The sequence below is a fragment of the Vanessa cardui genome, chromosome 16 (genome assembly GCF_905220365.1).
Source record: "Vanessa cardui chromosome 16, ilVanCard2.1, whole genome shotgun sequence".
NCBI lineage: Eukaryota > Metazoa > Arthropoda > Insecta > Lepidoptera > Nymphalidae > Vanessa > Vanessa cardui.
Genome location: NC_061138.1, coordinates 11,769,540 through 11,795,198, shown reverse-complemented (window position 1 = coordinate 11,795,198; position 25,659 = coordinate 11,769,540). Strand labels below are relative to the sequence as shown.

The 25,659-nt window shown below is 32.9% G+C and overlaps 1 protein-coding gene across 4 annotated transcripts; it reads right to left on the bottom strand.

Annotated features, from left to right (window-relative positions):
* Positions 1-261: 261 nt before the first annotated feature.
* Positions 262-25,659, bottom strand: LOC124536119 (protein lifeguard 1-like). Of its 4 annotated transcripts, none has more exons than XM_047112572.1 (8): positions 25,486-25,659; positions 23,617-23,712; positions 9,315-9,499; positions 7,104-7,205; positions 5,631-5,737; positions 4,100-4,259; positions 2,717-2,846; positions 262-1,843 (listed from the first exon to the last, which is right to left on the bottom strand). In XM_047112572.1, the coding sequence occupies exons 2-8, from the start codon at positions 23,618-23,620 to the stop codon at positions 1,614-1,616; spliced, it is 918 nt and encodes a 305-aa protein (XP_046968528.1). In that variant the 5' UTR covers positions 23,621-23,712; positions 25,486-25,659; the 3' UTR covers positions 262-1,613. The 4 variants fall into 4 exon arrangements, with proteins under 4 accessions (XP_046968528.1, XP_046968526.1, XP_046968529.1 ...); XM_047112570.1 differs by lacking the exon at positions 23,617-23,712 and adding an exon at positions 23,525-23,571 and having other exon boundaries at positions 25,486-25,637; XM_047112573.1 differs by lacking the exon at positions 25,486-25,659 and adding an exon at positions 25,180-25,332.

Below are 25,659 nucleotides of genomic sequence, written 5' to 3'. Positions count from 1 at the left end.
TCTTGTTCTTTTACTATATTGTACATGTTTTATATACAAAAACCTTTCGAATCACTCTATCTATTAAAAAAAATAGCATCAAAATCCGTAGAGTAATTTTAAAGATCTAAGCATACATAGGGATAGACAGCGGTATGACTTTGTTATATATACTATGTAATGATTGCATAAACCGATTTATATATATATATATATATATATATATATATATATATATATATATATATATATTTTATTCAAGGTTGATAAATAAAAAAACACTTAATGTTACGATAATTTTATTAAAAATTATAATTTCAACGTAACAAATATTAACACAATATTAAATAATACCTAAGAATCAGAGAAACACAAATACTGTTAACTTTCAAAACTTGTCACAGAGTATTTTAACATTATAATCAAAGTTTGCAAACCAAATTTTTACAATAATTGTTACCGTTACAAAAAAAAAACAACGGTCTGAAAGTTATCAGTCAAAATATGCATGTATTTACAGCTTTGTGATACTTTAAACAAATTTGAACTTACTATCTTTGTAACAGAAGATCGTTATTGAGATTACAACTAAACAATATATTATACATAAACATTTATTTTGTGAGTCTCCGCTGAGTCTTGGTCACAAAACATCTTATAATTTTATATTTTAAAGCTCCATCTAGTGGCAAAACGTGGAACAGTTTATAATCGTTAGCAATACATTTAATAGTGCTGATATACTTTAATTGGAATATAGTATTAAACACCAAACTGCACATAAATGCAACTCTAACACCTACGAAATAAAGTATTGAACTTTTACATCACAACACACAATTAAACATTGGTGTGAAAGAGACAACGCTCTACAAGAGAGTGGGATAGATACATAACAGCATTTGTTTATAAAAAAAGTGACTAATATGACCAAATTAAGTAGACAAAGAATAAGTATACAGGCGTACGGCGACTTCTGTCTAGCTATTTAGTCGTGTTACCCATTGATTCAGTTTATAAATATAATTCTTCGGTTACTTAAAGTTTATTCAAAGCGCTTACGTTTCAAATATTCGAATAGTTTCATATAGAGTATAATATATAGATTCATATTTTTTTGACGTATCAAATCCGTTTATATCATTCCGACTTTTGTAGATGGCAACATTTAATTATTAATAATTTTAAAGCAAAGCTGCAACTGGCGACGGAATAATGTAAACAGGCGATGAACATTACGAGTTATTTTTTAAAATTAAATTAAATGACTTTATTGTCTGTGGCGTCAAGCGGCGACCATACTCGACGTGTGTGTCTCTATCATTTTAATATATTTTTTATATTATAAAACGGAATGTCTAATAATTTTCAAATCAAATAATTCCTAAAATTTTTCGAAACATTTCAAATTTAATACTGTGAATTTAAGAATGATTTTTAAGTCTACATTATCTATGGTCAAAGAAATTTCTCATAAATTAAAAATAAATAAGAAGCGGACGCATTTTTTAATATCACACAATACTTCCGTATCTAACAAGACATTATATAACCATTAATTAATAAATGTTACAACACCACGTCAAGTCTGGCTGACGCTTAACTTTACAAAAGAAAGCAAAATTATAAGTGCTTTAATCTCTTGCAGCGCCGATGATCGTCAGGATGTAAATGAAGATATTGATGATGTCCAAGTAGAGGTTCAGGGCAGCGAAGACGTACTCCTCAGGGGAAATGGTGAACTTATGTTTACCTCCCATCATCAGCTGAGTGTCGTAGATGAGGTAGAGGGAGAATATCAGTGCACCGAGCGACGCGTATATCAGAGTCATCGTTTTGCCGGGGACGAAGATGGCGACGATACCTAATCAGGTAAAAAAAAAATACATTACATAAAAAAATTATTATGACCGTGGTCGAGTGGCGTGTACAGCGGTTTTCATACCGCCACTCAGAGGTCCCGGGTTCGATTCCCGGCCAAGTCGAAGATTATTTTTAATTTTCTATGTTGTCTTGGGTTGGTGTTTGTGGTACCGTCGTTACTTCTGATTTCCATAATACAAGTGCTTCAGCTACTTACATTGGGATCAGAGTAATGTATGTGATGTTGTCTCATATTTATTTTATTATTTATTTTTATTTTATTATTTCCACCCTTTTTATTTTAGACTAGGTTCAGCCAGTTCCAAAGATTAGGGGAACAAGTAAGCAGACGAACAGACAAAAATTGTATACATACATATTATGTATTCAGTACAAAGTAGTTATTTTAATATTACAAACAGACACTCAAATATCTATGTACGTATAAAATAAAAAATAATAATTAATGTAAAGTTGAAAAAAGGTGAAAAAGGCGTATTATTCGATACAAGATTTTGTAGATGATAAAAAAGCGTGGAATTAATACCTGTTGATTTCCAGGCAGGATATATTAATTTAATAATTGTATTAACTTAAAAATTAACTAACATGACTGTATTTTTTTAAATGTTGAAAAAGAGTAACTACTGAGTTTCTTGCCGGTTCTTCTCGGTAGAATCTACTTTCCGAACCGGTGGTAGCTTCACTTAATTGTTAAATGACGATTCAAAAGTGCTTGTAAAAGCCCACTTGAATAAAGTATACTTTGATTTTGATTTTGATTAAATTTGTGTCTTATTGCATTGCAAGTGGACCTGAGATATAACTGGCTAAAATTGGAATCGGTTAATATTTGATGCATGTATGTAGTCACCAAAGATGAGAAGAACGACGGTAGCGCAGAGCAGGGCTCCGCCCATGACGGTGAAGTCCCACTTGGTCTGGAAGGCGAACAGCGTGAGCGCCAGGCACACCGCCGCCGTCAGACCCACCGCCATCATCACCTGCGAACAGTCAACCTCACCACTTAGACCACACGTCACCATCAATGATGTTCTAGTAAACAGATATGTTATTAACGCGCAAAAAGCGAAGACTAGAAAACGTCCTAATTGTGACGTTTGCCTTTAGTTGTTTTACGTAGTAATATATTATAATACTTCATAATTACGTAGTAAAACGTTTTGCGTAATTAAAACATCTAGTTATCCCTTTTACTTATTGTTTTTATCAAGCTATCCTTTTTACTTGTAACGAAACGGTCCCCGGCGCGGCACACGTTTTCCTGTTGTTTAGTATGGATATAACATATCTGTTTATTAGAATATCATTGACACGTATATTTATTTACAATGGAATTATGAATAATAATATCCTGTTTAGTAACCATCAATGAGTTTAGACAAAAACCATAGATTATAAAACACAAATTCCCGCTAGAACGAAACGTTTCGCTAACGAAGGTGATGTCTTATGTAGCACTAATTATATATTAGTGACGTATTAATAAATTATTAATTCTTAACTATACTACCGGGAATTTGTATTTACTTTCCATCTTGTATTTGCTTTATTTGTCTAACTTTTAAGATTCTTTGCACTCCGATTATAAAAGATGTATTATAATCTGTGGCAAAGATATTTCTTTTTGTCGCGGTGCCAGATTATTTCTTTAATTTATCGTTAGAGCCTACTTCTTCCCATATTTCTCATAAATTGATAAAAGTGCTTAAAATTTTAGGCTACAAGTCATAGCTCAACAAAAACTGCCTGTTAATATCCCACTGCTGGGCTAAGGCCTATCCTTTTGAGAAGAAGGTATGAAACACAATCTACCACGCTGTTAGAATGCGGGTTGATGGAATATACATGTGTCAGAATTTCCATGAAATTAGACACATGCATATTCCCTCACAATGTTTTCCTTCGATGTTTTCGAAACATCGTGAGGAAACCAAAACATCGTGAGGAAACCTGCATGTGACAAATTTCATAGAAATTCTGCCACATGTGTATTCCACCAACCCGCATTGGAACCGCGTGGTGGAATATGTTCCCAACCTTCTCCTCAAAGGGAGAGGAGGCCTTTAGCCCAGCAGTGGGAATTTACAGGCTGTTGTTGTTGTTGTTGTTGTTTTCCTTCACCGGCACGAGATGAATTATAAACACAAATTAATCACACGAATGTTCAGTGGTGCTCGTCACTGGGCCATGTCGGCTCATAGCTGAGTCAGTCAGTCAGTCAGGGTTCACGTACCGCGTCGCTGGCGTACATGCTACTGGTGACGCCGAGAAGGAAGCTCTCGGCCACCGTGAAGATACCGAGGAAGATGAAGTTCATGGGCGCCGTGCGACGCACGCTGTGGCAGCACGCCATCGCGATCAGCGTCACCAGAACCACCGCGAACGCGATCCAGCTGCGCCCAGGGGGTACGTTATGGGGGGGGGGGGGGGGGAAGGTAGGTACAATGATAACACATCCTGCCTATTGCTCGGTCTATGTAACTTGGTCTTATAAAAATTTCAAGCTTATGAAATTAGATCGATAAAAGGCTATTTGACTATGTGAAAAATTTCTCGGTGGTAGGGCTCTGTGCAAGCCCGTCTGGGTAGGTACCAACCACTCACCAGTTATTCTACCGCCAAATAACAGTATTCGGTATTGTTGTGTTCCGGTTTGAAAGGTGAGTGAGCCAGTGTAACTACAGGCACAAGGGACATAACATCTTAGTTCCCAAGGTTGGTGGCACATTGACGATGTAAGGAATAGTTGAGCCAGTGTAACTACAGGCACAAGGGACATAACATCTTAGTTCCCAAGGTTGGTGGCACATTGACGATGTAAGGAATAGTTGAGCCAGTGTAACTACAGGCACAAGGGACATAACATCTTAGTTCCCAAGGTTGGTGGCACATTGACGATGTAAGGAATAGTTGAGCCAGTGTAACTACAGGCACAAGGGACATAACATCTTAGTTCCCAAGGTTGGTGGCACATTGACGATGTAATGAATAGTTAATATTTCTTACAGCGTCATTGTCTATGGGTGATGGTGACCACTTACCATCAGGTGGCCCATATGCTCGTCCGCCAACCTATTCCAATAATGTATCAATTGTCGTAATCAGTATATATAAAAGGTTGGTCACCTTAAGATATATTTTCGTGTGCTCGATATGAGCGATAATAATCTGCTTTTCAGATCTGAATTGTTTAAGGAATATTTACAACACACAAGAACAACTCACACATCAGATATTTGACTGTCAGCAGGCTACACCTAATAAGGGTGTGTATATTACGACACAACTTAGATGTAGCATCGGCAAAACTTGTATAACCGATCACATCCTAATTAAGTAGGCTATCCCAAATTATCAATATTTATTATTATTCTTTACACAAACGTAATAACTTGCAATATCTTATGACCTAATATATTCGTCAATTTAAAACGTCGATTTACATGCACTTGCTTCCTCGGGTTGAACGGACGCGATAATCTATAGCAACGAATAGCGTCGAATGGAGTAATAGGGAGCTAATTCTATTGGCTATATAAATCAGCAGTAATCGGTTTTATTGAATTTGCCGATGCTACATCTAAGTTGTGTCATACTATACCCGCTTGAACGATGAATCAATGCAGCTAGAAAGAATGTAACATAATAGTCATCCATGCCAATTGGCGAAAGTAGGGAGTCTGTAGACGCTGGTGACCAGATAGATTCATATATGCTTTTCAGCGTGTCTAAGTCCCGAAGTGAGGCTGCACAGATATACTCACAACATATACGTATTCCTCTGCACCCATAGCTTGGTCGGCGTGTGGTACACGAAGAGAGTTATAAAGGACAAAGTCACCAGCAGCTGACACATCAAGATCCCGTAAACCTGAACAAATCAAAAGTAAAAATATAGTCACATTTACGATTAACAGTATTTTTATTGAAATAAACTACAAACTTTTTTATAATATCCATATCAAGAGCAATATTAACGCTGTATAAATTTAATTCTCTAATATTTACTCAAATAAATGCATTCTTAAATTAAAATCTTATTTTTGTTCAAAATATGATTAAAAAAAAATTAATTTTATACAATTAATTGTGCTGTGTTAAAAATCAAATATTTGTGGCTTATCTAGTTCTATAAGTAAAGTAAAGCCACAGCCTGTACATTTCCCACTGCTGAAATAAAGCCTCCTCTTCCATTAAGGAGAGGGTTTGGAACATATTCCACCACTCTGTTCCAATGCAGGTTGGTGGAATAACAATATAATCATAAACTTACTAACAATAATTTAATATACAATTCAAACAATGCAAAGTATGTATTAGTATTTATGTGGTGCTTAAGCAAAGATTAATGGGACAAGTCTAATAGCTCATTAATTAGCCATCAGATATGATTAATGTTTACAGACCTTACTAATGTCCAGCGCTAACGTATCTGATTAGCCTCCTAGTAAGGTATCGAGCAAGTTATTTTACACAATGTATATACCATATAACTTTTATGTAAAAGAAAAAATATCTCAAAATAATCTCAAGGCAAGGCCTATTTCTATAAAAACAATAACAACAACATCAGCCTGTAAATTCCCACTGCTGGGCTAAAGGCCTCCTCTCCCTTTGAGGAGAAGGTTTGGAACATATTCCACCACGCTGTTCCAATGCGGGCTGGTAGAATGCACATGTGGCAGAATTTCTATGAAATTTGTCACATGCAGGTTTCCTCACGATGTTTTCCTTCACCACTAAGCACGAGATGAATTATAAAGACAAATTAAGCACATGAATCAGTGGTGCTTGCCTGGGTTTGAACCCGCAATCATCGGTTAAGATGCACGCGTTCTAACCACTGGGCCATATCGACTCTTAAACTATATATCTATACTAATATTATAAATGTGAAAGTAATTTTGTATATCTCTCTGTCGCTCTTTCACGACCATACCAATGAACCGAATTTAATGATATTTGGTATGAAGCTAATTTAAATTGCAGGGAAGGACATAGGCTACTTCTTTTGACTAACCCATGACAACCAACCGCCTAACGATAGGCAAGGCATGGGCGACAACTAGTATACATACATATATCGAGTCATACCTATCGTAACTATATAATTACCACCTAAAAATTTTCATTAAAAAAAAATAGATAATAAAATATACGGATATTTTTTTCTGATGTAGGCCAATCTTTTTTCTTTATACGTATTCATATGTTCACTTCACATAAACACTTCTCACCTTTCGAATAAAAGATTTTCGGATGCTCTGTTCGTTGAAGTCAAAGCCCTTGACGTCGGAATCCTCGCCGAAGTTGCTGCCTTGGCCCGCGTAACCGGCCGGCTGTAACAAGAGTCATGCCATTTCATATTATTTTTAAAACATTTTCAAGTACCTAAAAGTACCTAACCTATAAATTTTCAACAGCTAGTTCAAAAGTCTAGTGTTATTATTATTTTTTAATTCGATACTACTACTCCATCATGTCATTATTTGGGTTGTTGGTTAGAGATGGCTAATTAGCCATAAGTTCACCCATTGTACAACACTCTTAATCAACTCTTATTTTTTTATTGCATTTTAGTAATTTTGTTTTACTTTTTTTCCGATGTATAATCCTAATCTTTCTTTTTAATTTTGTTTGTGGTGTACAATAAAGTATATTTCATTCAATCATTCATTAATTGTTGGCAGATCTTTGTGAGATAAGATATTCCATCACCAAAGAGCAATACCTTGTATTATTGTGTTCCTTTTTGAAGGGCGAGTGAGCCAGTAACTTCTACTAAAAGTAAAAAGGTCATGACATTGTAATTCCCAATATTAGGGGGGCATTGGTAATGTAAGGAGTGGTTCATATTTATTATATCGACAAAATCACTTACTATTAGGTGGTCTAGGTAAATACTATACCACCTACTAATCTATACCATACCTACTTATACTATAAACAAATAAGATATCATTAATTTGTACTGTATTTAGTTTACAGACCAGATGTTAATGAGACTAAAAACACACACACACACATAGAAATATACTTTGTATTACTATGATCCGGTAAAAATGATAATCCAGTGTAATTAGAGGCGCAGGGGACTTAATATGACATCCTGTAGTTGACAGCGTTTTAATGATATAATAGTTGATTTATTCCTGTCACACTACTCGTGTCCAGGAGACTCATCACAATGTATTTTATTAACTTGTGAAATTATTTAAAATATACATTACAAAAAATTAGTGAAAATTCTAAAATTATACTGTACATAATAAATATGATAAATTATACAATATGAATATACCAAGTACGACTATATTTAATTATAATATTTCTAAGAGTCATTTAGAATTTTTGAGGTCACAATATGATAAATAAAAATTTTAACAAAAAGAAAAACCGACTTCAAACAAAACACTATTTTAAAACAAATGAATATGCACTAAAATGTAATAAAGATAATTGCGTATTCAACATATTCTTTAGAGTCCTCCCGAGTAAAATGAAATGATAAATATTAGACTACTTATAAGTCGATTTACGATTATATAACGTAGTTATAGTTATTGTTATATTTGGAGCCCAGTGAAAAGAAATGATGTAACAAACATAAAAAAAAATACAGACGAATTGATAACCTTCTCCTTTTTGAAGTCGGTTGAAAACGATATCATTTATATTATACTTTACAGTATATATTTGCCTCACTGATCTAGTCGCTAGATACATAGTAGCATATCTCGAAGTCTTGGTTTCAAAGCCCAATTCTGGCCATTAAAAAACTGCACGATTATACTGTTGATAAATTCATAGTAACTGTTCAGAGTCCGAAAGCAAGTAAACCGTTATTCCTGAACTCTCCAGTGGGGATTGCTGTCCCATTGGATAGTAGGTGTGTGTGTGTGTGTGTGTGTGTTTGCACACTCACTTATGCACAATAATATATCCTGATTAGTACAATATGTTGATTGTAACTCATGACAGTATTTTAAGATAATGCCATACATATATAAAAATAATCTAAATGATAGAACTATTAGTTCGATGACTGATAATTACTATACATCATAATTGAAGCGGCTTTTTACTAATTACGTAATACACGACATCGTCTGCCGGCGAATTGCTCGTATTTTATAATTGTATACTATTCAAAAAACCGCTTGATCCTTAAAAATTAACAACTTTCGTTCAAGATAGAGAGATACAGAATATATGTTGTTTGAACTTTTAATCAACTCACTTTTGCCATAAAATCGCCATCCATTACACGAAGCACATATTATATTTAGAGTTAAACATATACTCGACATTTATTTATATAAATGCTATTTAGATATTTATTAGTAATGTTATGTGACGTTAAACAAAACCTACTAGATTTTTAAACTTTGAAGTAAAAATAAGCATTATATATGTTTATGTAATAACACTGAGTAAGATCAACTCACATCACCATAGCCTTGAACCCCATATCCAGCTGGTTGGAATCCCGGCTGGGGTGGGGGAGGGTAGCCGGCCTGAGGGTAGCCACCTTGCGGGTAGCCACCTTGCGGGTAGCCGCCTTGCGGGTAGCCTCCCTGAGGATACCCGCCTTGTGGGTAGCCGCCCTGGGGATACCCGCCTTGTGACTGATCTGAAATTAAAATGTAAAAAAGTATTAATCATTTATTTAATTCGTTAAAACTTGGTATATTATCTTCTTTGTTATTAACTGTGTTTTATTAAAAAAAAAATTAAATATTTGTACTTTGTTAAGGGTCACAAGCACATATGAAGCATCACTTTTAATATCATATTATATGTCTACTACTGTTTCGGAGTGTAGATTATTCTTAGTAGTCTATTTTCTTACCAAAATAGGAATAGTACTAAATTTTTTTTAACTAATTGCAGTATTCTTATCTAAATAATCTTTTGATTAAGTAATATGCATTAAGTTTTTTAAAGTAAGATTAAAATTTATAAACCGACGGATGTAATACTTAAAGAAACGAATATCTTGCCCCAGATTTATTTATACGCGGAGTAGAAACATGAAATAGTGTATATTAATATTATAACTGTATATTTTTTTGTAAATGGTTATGCACGCCTTCGACCTTCTCCTTCATTTGTTTATTATTTTTTAAACGTTTAATTTCATGAGTGAATTGTAAAATTCTCATGACAAATAAAGATCGTAACCACATGTTATAAATTTATTTAGATTTTTCATTAATATAACAATTATTGTCAATTATTTTATCGATATAAAATAAAAATACAATTATGCTAATTAAAATTATTTTAATTTCATGAAAGACAATATTTAATTTAGGATCTTTTGACATTTAAGAAAAAAACGTTTATCGTCAATTATTTTGACTAATTAATTATCAAAGAATTTATATAATTTATTTTTTTACAAATATGATTTTCTATTTACCTTTAGCGTCTGACATTATACATTAATCGAACACACGACTATTGTTTTTTAATAAAAACTCAACACATCACATAACAATAGTAATTACTCCTTATTATATAAATTACTCCTTTGTATAAAATAACTCAAAAAATATTTTACAATAGGAAAAAAAATACAAGGACCACACTGCAACTCAATCCTTCATATAATGGCTAATTCTTGAATATGAATCTCGACGAACGTTCCTATATGATAAAATAGTCTTTATGACCGTCGCAATAAGAGCTAAAATCAAATACTAGTATCAAATCTGCTAAACAAGACATGCGTACTAAGAATTCTCACATCGTCGCCGAGCTTCATATGACCGAGTTTTGCGAACCGTGAAGGTTACTCCGTCACGGTAATTAGGACCTTGTATGAATAGATATAGGTGCTAAATTGTACGTTGGCAATGCGAGAGATAACAGTTTTTGCTTAAGTCTTATGTGCATTATTAAGTTATGTTAGGTTTCGTTTATAATTACATAATTATTGTTGTAGAAAGAGTTAGGCTTTGTTTTTGTTTCATAATATTATAATTAGGGAATTCGTTGGCTTTCTGTTTACATGGCTAAAGAGCCGAATTAAAAAAAGACGAATTTTGGTACGGAGTAAGCTTAAACCCAGAGCAAAAACATACTTTTTTATACCTGTAGCAGGTAACAATCGCCCCTAAAATGCCCCCGAGGCTGTAGGTGACAAAGAGTATTAAATAAAATAAACGAGGACAATTTATTGTAATGCCTATCTGAAAAAATACTTTCATCTATGTATATAACAAAACTGGAGTGTCTGTTTGCAATATAAAAATAAGTATTTTACTAAACGAAATGTCTGTCGGTCTAACGGTTTCCGGCTAATCTCTGGAACGGCTCAACAGATTTGGATGGGATTTACACTGGCACATAGCTGGTGTAAGGAGTAACTTATGCAACATAATATTTTTATGTTAAATTTCAAATCACACGGAACCGCGTGTTCTGCTAGTGTAATTAAATATTATACAAGAGGATGTAGCGAGATGCGTTTCGAATAAATTTCCGTTTTAGTTTCAACCGCTTTAAATAAAAAAAAATATCATCAATATTATATTGTCTTTTTGAATAAAACACTAAGTGTGTATACTGTCCGAACGGGTACAAACATTTCGAGTATTTGTTACCTCCGCGAAACGCCTTCACTGCGGACGCACACTTAGTAAATTCGGAATGGCTTGTTTATGTCTAAGATAAAGAACGAAATGTACGATTTGAAATAGTTCTTTTTTGTATCGAACGAAGGCAGATGTTAGAAATCTAAATATTAATAAAAGTTCTCGAAATAAATCGTTCTGTTATATGAATAATATCTTCTTTGTGTTTGTGTATTTTTTTGTGAAGTAACAGTAAAGTAACAGCCTGTTACTATACTCCAGCCAAATTCGATGTGGAATGTTTAATAACAAAGCGTTGCTTAGCAACCAACGTCAGGCACATGCTCAAAACATTTTTAGAAATATGTAAAACAATTATTTTTGATATTAATAAAAATTAAAATTGATGATGAATAATAAAGTATTTAAGACAAAGGACTAAGCGCATTCTTGGTTATAATTATAATACTTATGATCATCTGGAATAATGTAGATCTCAAAAATAATACCTCTAATTTTAAAATGATATCAGAAATTACCTCGTAGTTATATAATTCGCTTTATTAACTTTATCTATCGCCTCCCAAACGACAGGTCTCATTTAGATTAATTTTGTGTATATTTGAATGGGTCAATGGGAGGTTTGAGATTACAATTGCTCTAATACTGGAAAAAGCAACGTCTGTTGGTATACTAATGTATTAGTATGTTTTTTGAAGCATTAATATTTTATACTTTATTAGGAATGCGCGATAAGTATATATTTTTATTTAAAATTAAAATTATACGACTAAAAATATACACCACCAAATACGAAGATGCTGTATCGCTATTATATATACCTTTCTAAATCTGCCAATTGCTTAAAAAACACTCCAAATGTTACAAACCTGCGATTTCTTTACGTCAATATTAAAATATAGGGTTGTTAGTTTTGTAGTAATATTATAGTGGTAATTAAAGATTTTTAAACTTTTATTTTAAGCAAATTTTCATATAATTTTTTTATTGACCGGCTAATTTTTAGCTTTGGATTCTGTATTAAATTAATTTTTTTGTGTTTAAACAAGAAATTGTGTTATAATGAATATAGTTGTAATTTTAATAATTATTATTTTTTATTAAGAGTGTATCAACCCTAATTATGATGACACATCGTTTGTTTACTAAAATTCCAGATCGAATGTGGCTGGAGTATAGTAGTTATTACGTATTAATAATTATTACTTCATGAGAATTTAATTAAATAAATGGATCAATTGCCCATCGCCGAATCTACCCGTAAGATATTAAAAAAATGGGTTTTCCATACTATAGTCGTGGAATCAAAATTTTGTATTGAGTCAAAATAGCACTGTCTAGTGACATAAATTGAAATTTTACTATCAAGATTTTTTTTTACTTTGAGGTTAATGAGTGTCGAAGAACTACTAGCATTCGAAAGTGAGAATGTTAATCGTGATTGGTTGTTTCTGAACTTTAACGATTTACGGTAACGTGTTGTTTGAAGTTATACGAGTAGTTTTTAACCGACTTATTTTTCTTTTCTTCGAAAAAAGGCGGTTATCTGTTCGACATGTATGCAGGTAACATCGAATTGATTTATATATTTGAGTACGATTATTCATTTCGGCTTACAAGTACAAGTATAAGTATTTTTTTTTTTATGTTATAGGGGGCAAATGAGCAGTAAATTTCATTAAAATCGGCCGAGTAATCGCATAGATGTACAATGTGCATTCTTTATTTTTAGTTCACTAGCAGTTTCTCAATATGAGATAGGTTTATTTTTATTATAAATTATGTAAAACTCGCATTAGGCATACTGTGAGGACGAGTGTCATAACGTGTTGACATTATGAGTTCATAACATTTACGCCGTTCTCACTAATTCGATAAGTCACATTGAATTATTCTAAAATTGCACTTCCTGACGTCCATCGCCATTATAAAGAGCTTTATTTTATTAAGATTACATATGATGGTCCCGATAACCTTGACAAATCTGTTATGACGACCAGACTCCTAACAAAATATAACATTCTGTAACGGATTAAACCCTGTTAAAAAAGTTTAGAGCTGAGATGGCCCAGTGGTTAGAACGCGTGCATATTAACCGATGATAGCGGGTTCAAACCCAGGCAAGCACCACTATATATATATGTGCTTAATATGTGTTTTTAATTCATCTCGAGCTTGGCGGTGAAGGAAAACATAGTGAGGAAACCTGCATGTGTATAATTTCATCGAAATTCCCCCACATGTGCATTCCACCAACCCGTATTGGAACAGCGTGGTGGAATATGTTCCAAACCCTCTTAATGGAAGAGGAGGCCTTACCTCAGCAATTGGAATTAGCGCTTATATTGATTACAAATTTGACTTTGATTTGACACCGATATAACAAATGGCGCATTTATTGATTTAGCACACCCTTAATGTATTAAAAAGTAGCGTATTGTAGTAGTTTTGAGCGGAAGCGATTACCAGCTGTAGCGTCATATATTTCAATTTTACTGATGTATAATCGTTCGAATTTTGAATATTTTTTATCGAATATTTAAAATTCGAACGATTGATATTAAAGTTAATTCCCAATAACAAAATATAAAACATTCTGTAAAGAAAAAAGTAAAGTAAAGTAACAGCCCGTACATTTCCTACTGCTGGGATAAGGCTCCTCTCCCATTAAGGAGAGGGTTTGGAACATATTCCACCAAGCTGTTCCAATGCGGGTTGGCAAAGTATATGTATGTGAGTTATTACAACCGTAAGGGGACAAGGTAAACAAATAAAATTTGACGTCGAATTTAAGCGATATCATTGGTCGATAGCTTGAATATGAATAATATATGATATTGATTATGGATTGTGAAAAAGGGTCTTTCTTGGTGGCAGGGCCTTGTGGATTGGTACCACCCACACATCAGTTATTCTACCGCCAAACAACAGTACTCAGTATTGTTGTGTTCCGGTTTGAAGGGTCAGTGAGCCAGTGTAACTAGAGGCACAAGGGACATGACATCTTAGTTCCCAAGGTTGGTAGCAAATTGACGATGTAAGGAATAGTTAATATTTCTTACAGCGTCATTGTCTACGGGTGATGGTGACAACTTCCTTACTTAAAATTCAAATGGATAAGTAGTTTAGTGGATTAGTGTTGCATTATAAATACAGATATATTAGTCAACATCTGTTAGTAGTCCACAATATATTTGCATTAATCTATATATAGCATAGAATACTCAGGGCCGTCTTCAACCTATAGGAGAGCTGGACATTATCATTATCATTGTATAAAACAAAGTAGCTTACCGCTGTCTGTCCCAATGTATGCTTATATCATCAAAATTACGCAACGGATTTTAATGCGGCTTTTTTTTTAATAAATAGAGTGATTTTGATGTTTCCATAGTTTTTGATTGACATCTATATAACAATAATTCTGACAATATTACACTGGAAAGTATGTACGAAATGAGATCGTTTGGAATGAAAAAGTCATTTTAGAGATTTTTGCAATAGTGACGATGTCGTTCTGGATGAGCGATATGATACTTGGACAATAAAGTAAAGAAACACTGATAATTTTAGATGTTTCTAATGTGATGTCATAAATAGACCAATACGCGTGCCAAGTCGGGGCGTGCCGCTAGTATTAGGATAATGGCTCCTGTGACGTTGTCAGAACACAAAGAAAATTTCGTTGTTCAATTTACGAATAAATAATGCTTTGTTGTTATATCAAGTTACTGATTTATTGCCATCGAAAAATTCGGAATTTTATTTTGAACTGCAGCCCCGTATCGAACGCTGGAACCCGGGCACTTGCAAAGTGCTAACTGGGAAAGAAAGAGTCTCCCATTCCCAGAACCAGAGGGTCGAGGAGAGAAACAACCCCAACATATAAACATATTGAAATTATACAAAATAGCATTATAAAAACACGAAAGTAAAAATAACCGCCATCGAAACGTATTGATTTCTGTACAAATTTAAATACGATAGATATGATTGATCGAGTTGATGAATAACTACTTTCGTACTTTCTAGAGAAACCTTTGTATGACTGTCAACGTTTTCTAGAAATATCTGTTTATCTGATAAATATTAGATAAGAAAATAACTCGTCAGACTGTTTGAAATAAAAACAAGTGTATCATACATTTATATGACGTAGATGTATTGTTTGACGACAACCATTAACAGTCAGCTTCAAACATGTACCTATGTCGCAGTCAGCTGGTTAAATTAGCTTTTTAATTAGAAGTCTAGACACCTCGGCTTGAAAGACACCAGCCAATACATAGAATAGGGTACCTAAATGGTTAAAAAACGCCCGACTCTTTCTTATTTGGACTTCGCTGTCCGACCTGAAGTCGCTGCACCGTTTAGTAAAGTAGCTAGGCGTTTAATTGGATGGCTAATTAAGCTAGTTGCCTACGACATACACCTTGATATCAAACTATATTTTGACACATAAATGTACAGTCAGAGTAAACCGTCGTCAGTTTTCAAATTCATTTCTTTATCAAGTCTTCAACTCTTATTACCTTTTGAATCTAAACATCAAATCATTGCGACGCAATATGTCATTCTCGATCGGTAAAGCAGATTATCGCTCAAACTGAGCACACGAAAATAGATCTTAAAGTGACGAACCTTTTCTTACCGCGACTGTACTTATTTCACTTGGTTTTGAAATAAGGTGATTTGAATACTGCCTTATATTAGTCACATTGTATTGATGTGTTGTTACTGGTAAATGGGCTATGGTAAGTGGTCATTACTGCCAGTAGACGTTTGTCTTATCATATCATGTTGTTACACTTCTGCCTGTACTTATACTGCCTTGATCATTCTTCAAATCGGAACACATCAATACTATGTATAGCGATAAAGTATATGTGTGGGTGGTACTCACACAAAGTCCTACAACCAAGTAAACACCAAACAACAACATCTATCTATGTGTGGGATCGTCTTTATAACAGTATTTGTATGTGTTGTAAAATCATACAGCTTTGTATAGAGTCAAACGACATGAACTTAGCGCATTATTTATTAAAAAAAAAACATGAAACGAGTTTCTCCAATAGAACGTGTATTAAGTCAAATCGATACTTGCATCCTTGACGAGCTGCCAAGCTAAATATAGATTTTAATATTCTTTTTATATGCAAATACGCATTAGTTTTCACAAATGAAATATATTCTGATTTACTCGTAAATATTATTTAGGATTAAACAATGTCGAGTCTTCTTATTTCAAATTTTAAATAAACAACGAAAAAAAAAACTAAAATCCCGAATAGTTATTCTGAATTTAAAAAAGTGAAACTGATCGAACGCGTGCGTCAAATGTCAAAATGTGTTATGCGACATTGTCTATAACAATCATAAAGTTATAAGACATACGTATCAAAATGGCGTATCAAAGTCGATTGTCAACATTTAACGAGTGAGATACAAAGTGATATTTTCAAAGTAGTAAACAATTTGCCTCTATTTATTATTAACTATCGTTATTAAAGTATGAGTCTGAATTATTTGAGATGAATAATTATAATACTCGAATAACAAGGATGTTTATAAAATAATCTTTCCGTAATCTCGACCGATCGATCTTCGTGTCTTCTCTATCACACGTGACATTCGACTAATAATAATCCGTGCCTGGTACAGCTAGACTCCATAGATCTAAGAATTGACAGATATTATATCCTCACCATAAACAATACATATAACATATCTCATGTAACGTGTTTCCTGCCAGTTCTTCTAAATAGAATTTAAATTTCGAATGCGGGTCGGGGCTAACTCAAATTTAATCTCGATAATTCAATTGCTGTGTGTCTATATACGTACGTTTATTTTATTCTGACGTTGCATTTCACGCAAAGATTAACTTCGATATCAAGGTCACCTTTGTGGCATAGGTATGTTCGTGGTACGAAGGAAAGTCTCTTTCTAACATTACCATTAGCTTTAGTTACATTCGTTGCATGAACTGTTCATATTGATTTCACATTATATGACGTGACGTCACAGACGATAAATGTGTCACAGTTCCAACGCCTCCGCGCTTTTATGCATCGGACTTCCCCATTTCTCAGACATACAATAGATATTTAAAAATAGAATCTCTCGTTAAGATATAATTCGATGAACGAATCATTCGATTACACATACTCGATGCGACCGGACCGTTTTGGCTAGTGCGGCTAATTTTGATGAGATGTTAACTGCGCAGGATACATTACAGTGCCCAATTGTAAAGGCAAATAATGGATGCACTCTTTGATTCCCCAGTCTTATACTTTGTCTAATCTAAATCATTTGTAAACGTCTGATGCCAGATCATCGCAACGTTCGTTAAGGAAAAGGGAAACACACTTAATATTTCGTACTGAGAAATGGTCATGACTTCACAGAAAAACTCGTCATACAAAGGATATGTAAATGACCGATTACAAAGAGGTAAACGTTCGTCAATGTATTCGAGAAACAATTTACGAAACATTCAGACAACAATATTAAACACGTTTTTCACATCAATATAACGCGAAATAATCTGCAAAACGCAACTTAATTATACTTATATTAATGTTCTATGTTGTCTTGGGTCTGGGTGTTTGTGGTACTGTCGTTACGACTAATTTTCCATAACACAAGTGCGATAGCTACTTATATTGTCCAATACTTATTTATTTATATAATAAATAATATATATACATACAAACGAAACTTACTGCATATATAAGTTTTGTGTATATTTGTTTTCAGTTAAACATTACAAAGGCTTTAGCTATGTACCATACCATTATAAGTACATTCTTATAAAGGTTAATATACTGTGAATTAATTTAACCCAACCAAGTCAATTGAGTTGGTATGTTATTTAAATAAGATTAATAAAATCTTGGAATTTACTTTCACTTTATATTAAACTAGTAGTCGCCCGCGACTTCGCTCGCGTTTTGAGTTGGTTGTCATAATATGTTAGGCAAAGTGATCTATGTTCTTTCTTGGAGTTCGTGTTATCTTCATACAAACAACAACAGCCTGTAAATTCCCACTGCTGGGCTAAAGGCCTCCTCTCCCTTTGAGGAGAAGGTTTGGAACATATTCCACCACGCTGTTCCAATACGGGTTGGTGGAATACACATGTGGCAGAATTTCTATGAAATTTGTCACATGCAGGTTTCCTCACGATGTTTTCCTTCATAGCTGAGCACGAGATGAATTATAGAGACAAATTAAGAACATGAAACAGCGGTGCTTGTCTGGGTTTGAACCCGCAAGATGCACGCGTTCTAACCACTGGGCCATCTCGACTCTTCAAACAAAGTTTCATTGAATTCGATTCGCTCGTGAAAGAGCGACTGACAGACAGAGTTACTTTCACATTTATTATAGTAATATTGATAAGCCACCGAAAATCCACAAGGCAAGATAAAACGCCTAATCCGTGATCATAAAATTGAATAAGAATGCCATTAATAAGTTGAGAATAGCCATATGTAAATTCAAACAGGTTTTAACATCGTGAGAAACGTGTCTAAAAAAAAACTGGTATTTTAATAGAAAAAAAAAAACATTTTAAATGCGTTTCATTATGTTACATACTTTTGTGACACTTTTAATAAAGCAAATTTAAGCGTTTATGTATCAATAGCGCGCCCGGCTTCGCGCGTATGCAACACAGATACTAAATGTACTACCGAATGTAATAAAATTAATATAAAAAGTATCATAGCTTTTTGTTTTGAGTCAATACAAACCGCTATATCTGCATTTTAAATCTGTAATATCTTCGAAAACATTCATTTAAATTACATGCCGTAAAGGAATATATTGATCTATATAATAATAATCATAAATATAATAAATATTGGACAACATCACATATATTTTACTCTGATCCCAATGTAAGTAGCTAAAGCACTTGTGTTATGGAAAATCAGAAGTAACGAAGGTACAACAAACACCCAGACCCAAGACGACATAGAGAACTACTAAACCTTCTAAATCGACTCGGCCGGGAATCGAACCCGGGAACTAATAGTGGCGTACTCATGAAAACCGGTGTACACACCACTCGACCACAGAGGTCGTCAATGATCAGACAATTCTAAATTCTAAATTTCTGAGATAAGCGCGTTCAATCAAACAAACCAAGTCGCCCACTTTAGATAATATAGTATACGTTTACGCCAATCAGTAACAAATATATTTGTACAACAAACACAACCCGTTGATAAAATTAAAAATAAACTTGTTTTTTTTTTTAACAACATTGGGTAGGCAAACGGCCTATATCGAACGGGAAACTTCGGCCGCGGTTATCTGCGTGCATTTTAAAATGATTAAATCATTACATCGTATAAAAAAGTCCCGTACTGTCCCTATGTATGCTGAGATCATTAAAATAACGCAATGGATTTTGAAGAGGAAGATTTTTGCATATAAAACATGGCCATATTAGCCATATGCAAAAATAAACACTGTCAATTTTAGATGTTTCTTATGTGATAACGTAAATAAATAAATTCTGTAGTATATTTTGTATCAGTATTGCACCCGTGAGAAGGAACGAGAAAAACCAATACAAATCACATCATTTAGTCTTTTAAGACAATCAAGTAATATAGGTAATTAAATACCTTACTTGGTGGTAGGGTTTTGTGCAAGCCCGCTTGGGTGTGTGTGCTCAGTGTAACTACAGACAGAAGAGACTTAACATCTTAATTCCAATGTTGGTGGTGCATTAGCGATGTTTCAGATGATTCAGAATCGTTAAAGAGCATGTGTGCTAAAGGATATTACAACACTAATGAATTTCTAGTTGACTGCACACCTTGGGAATTAAATGATGGCCTCCAGGCTATTTCAAATAACAAAAATATAATTGTATTATTATTAAAAATATATATTGTACATGAAACATGATACGAAAAAAAAAAATATCCCGCTGAGTTTCGCCGGTTCTTCTCAGATCTGAGGTGTTAAATTCCGAACCGGTGGTAGATTTTTTGACTATCAATAAGAAAGTGTAATCACTTCTATTTTGGATTAAGATTTGTGCTTTTGACTTTGACAAATTATTTATGCACATCAATTGTCATCCTGGGATATCGGTTACGGCGGCGAATTTTAAGAGAAAACAGACCGCAAACATAGGTGCACTCTCTGCCCTAATTAGTATTATCAGGACAGGATATAAAGCGCGTGCATTCCGAGGCATGGTTGTGTACATACTTCTGACTTCAAGACTCTCGGCAGTTACCAAGAATCTTTCGATAGAAAACCAATAAATAATCTATCTATCTAGGCTAATAAATCAACGAGTCAAAACTATATTATAGGTATTATTGGAAGAATAGCTCATGAGACCGTCTCTCAGGGGATTTCTTATCAGTACAGTGTAATTAGTGTCTATTTAATTATCACGTATCCACCACACCTGCTGATAGCTATCACGATTTAGTCACTAAGTCATCTTCACCTGTATCGTAATGTAATTATGTGGTTAGCTTTAATTATGACTATTGAAGCGTGAGTAATCTAAAATAAACCTTATTATCACGCCGTATAAGTATATATTTATAATATATAAAGAGTAGATATAGAAGCACAACTTTTATATTGATTGGACGAAAAATCATTGGTAGATTTCTTGAATACATAGCCATAGTCTTCATTTCATTTTTTTACTGAAGTCCAATATTTACATAGAGAATAGACCACCTGGCGTTAAGTGAGTGCTCTATAGGAACTGCTTTTCTATTCTGTAGGACCTTACTTCGTGTATAACTTGTGAAATGTTATATAGATAATCTATTTTAAAGTGTGCTTAATATATAGGTTATAGTTATTACTAGTATCCCGACTTCACACGGAATAATAAGGGTCTACATACAAATTTTAGATAAAAGGAGAAATTCTTGCTTTCCTTCCGGTTAGGAAAGTTTAAATTCTCGGCCATGCTCTACGACCACATGTTTTTATTATGCATTTAGACCGTGAAATTAGTCCGTTTATTGATGAAAACCGAATTAATAAAGGAAGGCTTATAGCTTTCTGCCATTTCACATAAAGTAAAAAAGTAAAAGTAAGGCTTATAGCTTTCTGCCATTTCACATAAAGTAAAAAAGTAAAAGTAACAGCCCGTAAATTTCCCACTGCTGGGTTAAGGCCTCCTTTCCTATTAAGGAGCTGCATTTCACATTCGTGTTCTAAAACTTTTCTTACAGAACAATAAGGTTTTATTAAGAATTATGTAATATGACTATCAATGAGTTACCGAGCACTGAATCAAAAATTTCATTTACCTTCGTTTATATTACTATTACAAAAAAAATCCTGTTTTTAGATGGTAAAATAAAATCGATAATATCACTGCAGAATGGCTTAAAATAATCTACACTATACGACCATTGACCATTAATACTAATCTCGTGTTACAAAGAGTGACATTTGAAATCTGTTCAGTGGAAATTCAATCCAAAATACTTCATTAACTGGGAAAAGGTCCTTCAAATTTCAAGTGTACTTGTATTAAGCTATATATTATAGTACATGTCGTGTATTGATACTCAGATAAGTGATTACGTTTTATATCGAAGTATTTTTTTTAAATTGATAACGTCGGTGCGTCAGGCTGGATGTATGTACACTTAGCCAGAAAATGCTGTGGGTACTGTTGAGCCGAAAAGCACATAAAGGTCGGTTTACATTGATTCAAAGCAGTAAGGCTTGAATCCAAGTTCAGATTAGTTAGGTAACGTCACTTTTATATTGTGCCGGTGTTATGTTGAAGTGTTTAAATTGGTCAAACATCCTAGATCACTGGTTTACTGCATCAATGTAAACCGACCTTAACAATGAATAACACTAAATCACACACAAATAATATATAAACAGAAAGCTATCATGCAAAACGTTGCATATAATGTGGCGGAATACTGAACGCTCATTGGTCACCTATTGCGTCATCGGCTACCGACCAATGATCGTTCAGAATAGAAATAAGTTAACCTCACTTTGATCAACGGTTAGAAATAGGAGGTTAATGCGAAAAAAAATTTATGCACTGTATGTACAGGATCAATTAAAAATACTGTACACTCTTTCCTTCCATTCTCAGTCTATTATTTTATTATAATACTAGTACAATAATTTTAATAATTGTTTGTTTAATTGTATATCTATATGCACTAGTGTACATATTTTCTTAGCATATATACTGTAAACATGTATATGAGTATATACATTTGTTGTTTTTGTAATAACTGATCTTTATATCCATGTTAGATCATTTTTTTTTGAGAGTTTATTATACTATAAATCACTATACGCTTTCAAAATGTTAATAATTTGTTTCAATAACATTTGTATCATAACACACACAACCAATGGTAGCCTCACACAGCTATATTCTTGATTAATACGAAGCTATATTCATATATACATGATATGATATACATATGAATATATTCAGTATTAATTACACATTTACTTAGTGATGTACCAAATATCACTAAGAAAATGTTAATTAATCTTAAAGTAAAACAACAAAATAAATCATTTATCACAAAAATCCTTCATAAGCAATATGTAGCCTAAATTAAACTACGTGAAAAGTACACAACTAATGTTGACTGGCTTTACTTCTAGATAAGTTGTTGATAATGATTGAAGTGCCTATTTTCTAGTACTAGTATAAGGTGCACTAAATTTATTTTCCAACATACAATTTACGCTTTGATCGTCATCAAAGAACAAAGTTGCTTGGTATATAATAAACATTTCAGAACAACTTTTAAATTGTAACTGAAGACTTCAGAAATTATTTTTTACTTTACTTTTATCTAAGAAACTTAATAAACAATTAATGCTATTATTGATTTCAGAGTAAGGATCATATTGTAAGTGTTACATGCAGGGAATCAACAGCTATGACTTTAGCATTATGTACGTTTAAATAATGAAATTTAATTGTATGAAGGATGTATGTAATAAATGATTTGGACAATGGGTACAGGTGCACAACATAGATAAATAAATTTAAAAACCTCCGGGATATACTCCTGGACTCTGCCACATTGTCCAAAGATATATACTGTAAAAAGAAAAATAAATAATTATAATAAAATTGTATACATACACATTGTGTTGTAATTTGGATGGTCAGATGTATTTATCTTTTCGGAAGCCGTTTTGATTAAACTTCACAGCACTTACGCTCTTAGAGAGTGATAAACTGAAAAGATTTAAAATCATATTAGTTACGTATTAGGCAAGGTCCATCTAATCTACGACTATTTCATAATAATATAAAATCTAAATACTTATGAGTTATAAAAGCTATAATTAAGAAATATTATTCAATAATGTAGTCCATTGATAATTATAATGAACAAATATTTGGACTCAAATTGTAACATTAAATATGTTACAATTTACATTAGTTAGGTTAGAAAACAGCTGATGATAGATTAGAAATTGGTTAAGAGCCATTGCAATTTTTAAGTAACTTGTGAGTTAAATATATTATTTGTCTCAGTATCTACATTGACCAGATTACATTTAATATTATTCAGTTAAATAACAACCAAAGAGTATTTATATTATTGTATTTGTACGATTTTTATTAATATATTCTAAATTCAAAAAACAAGCTATCTTTACTAACTCCTTATAGATATTGTACAACGAAGAGAGAGTAATCATTATTTAACATCATTTCCAATTAAATATTTACCTAATCTATGTTGAGTCAAATTTACTTTCCATTAAAAACTCATTACTTAGTTATGTTGAATGTTTTCTAACAAACAAAAATACAAGGTCAATCAATGAATCATTGTGGTGAATTGTGAAATGTTTTAAATTTTTTATTATATTAATATTATAGTTATTTTTATTATGTGTAATTGTATACCCCACAATTTTACTTATGTAAGCATGCAACAAAAATTAACTTAATGTAATGTTATGAAAATAGTATCTAATAGTTTATATAACATTACAGGTTACTAAAAATAGGGGACTTTCAGATGCTTTTCAAAACAATGCTATCTTATTTTGGAGCCTTTTACCTAGTTGAACGAATCCATAATAAATACAAAATCCACAACTCTTTAGACTTGTATCCACTAAAATATACAATACAATGAGAGGTGTTGTCAAAAACTTATAAAGCCTTTTTCCTTAAAGGAAGGGGAAATCTATGTTATTATTGAGCCAAGTAATCAAGTTAAGCAAGTCATTACTTTTTTTATTTGTCTTTTAGGTGTACAGTAATCATAACAATATAATATTAGAAAGACATTGTTTAAAGATTGTAAGTAATTACTAAGCAATTTAAGTTGTAAAATCTTTGTGTGACTTGATTTGAAAACAATTAGAGGTCAGAGATAACTACAAATTCCGTAAAGAAAGAATTTCTTGTGTGGCAAACAGAGCCAGCTCATTATAGTTTAGTCCAAATAATTTAATTTAAATAAACTATATGTTTATTTTCAAAACATGTGGACTACTATGTCTAAATTACTTTTAATTTCCAGCATCTGTCTCATTATGTGGCTTATCCCATAGATCATCGTAATCTGACTGTATTTTCTAAATAAATTACACAATAATTTTAAGACCTACATCAAAAATTAGATAAAAGTTTTAGGGTCATTATAATTGGCTTAAAAATGAGAAATCGTTTTAGTATACACACCAGCAGCTATTGGTTGCTTCGCCATGAAAATTGCATCAATTTATCGTAATGCAAATATGAAATATGTTTAAAAATTTAATAGTAAAACAATGACGATTTTTATCGACAAGTAATAAAAGCCACTTCGTCAGTTTTATAAGCTTGAATAATGTGTGGAATTTAAATAAGTATTAATTGTATGTTTTAATTGTACTCTTCTTCTATCAACTATATCTGGAAAGTACTAGACTGCCGAATGTATGGCGCAACTATTCATCGATCCTTGTAAGGTACGTCGCTACTAAATAATATTATGCTTTCACTTACCTTCTTTACTCGTCTCAAATTCCGGAAAGATATAAGCAGTGTGAATCACAAACAATCACTTCCAAAAATATAGATAGTATATAAATTTTGGAAAACGACTACGCGTATGATATCACCCCGTTTTTCACACAAAAATGACAACAAATAATAATGGTGTTGCTAGACGCTAGTACT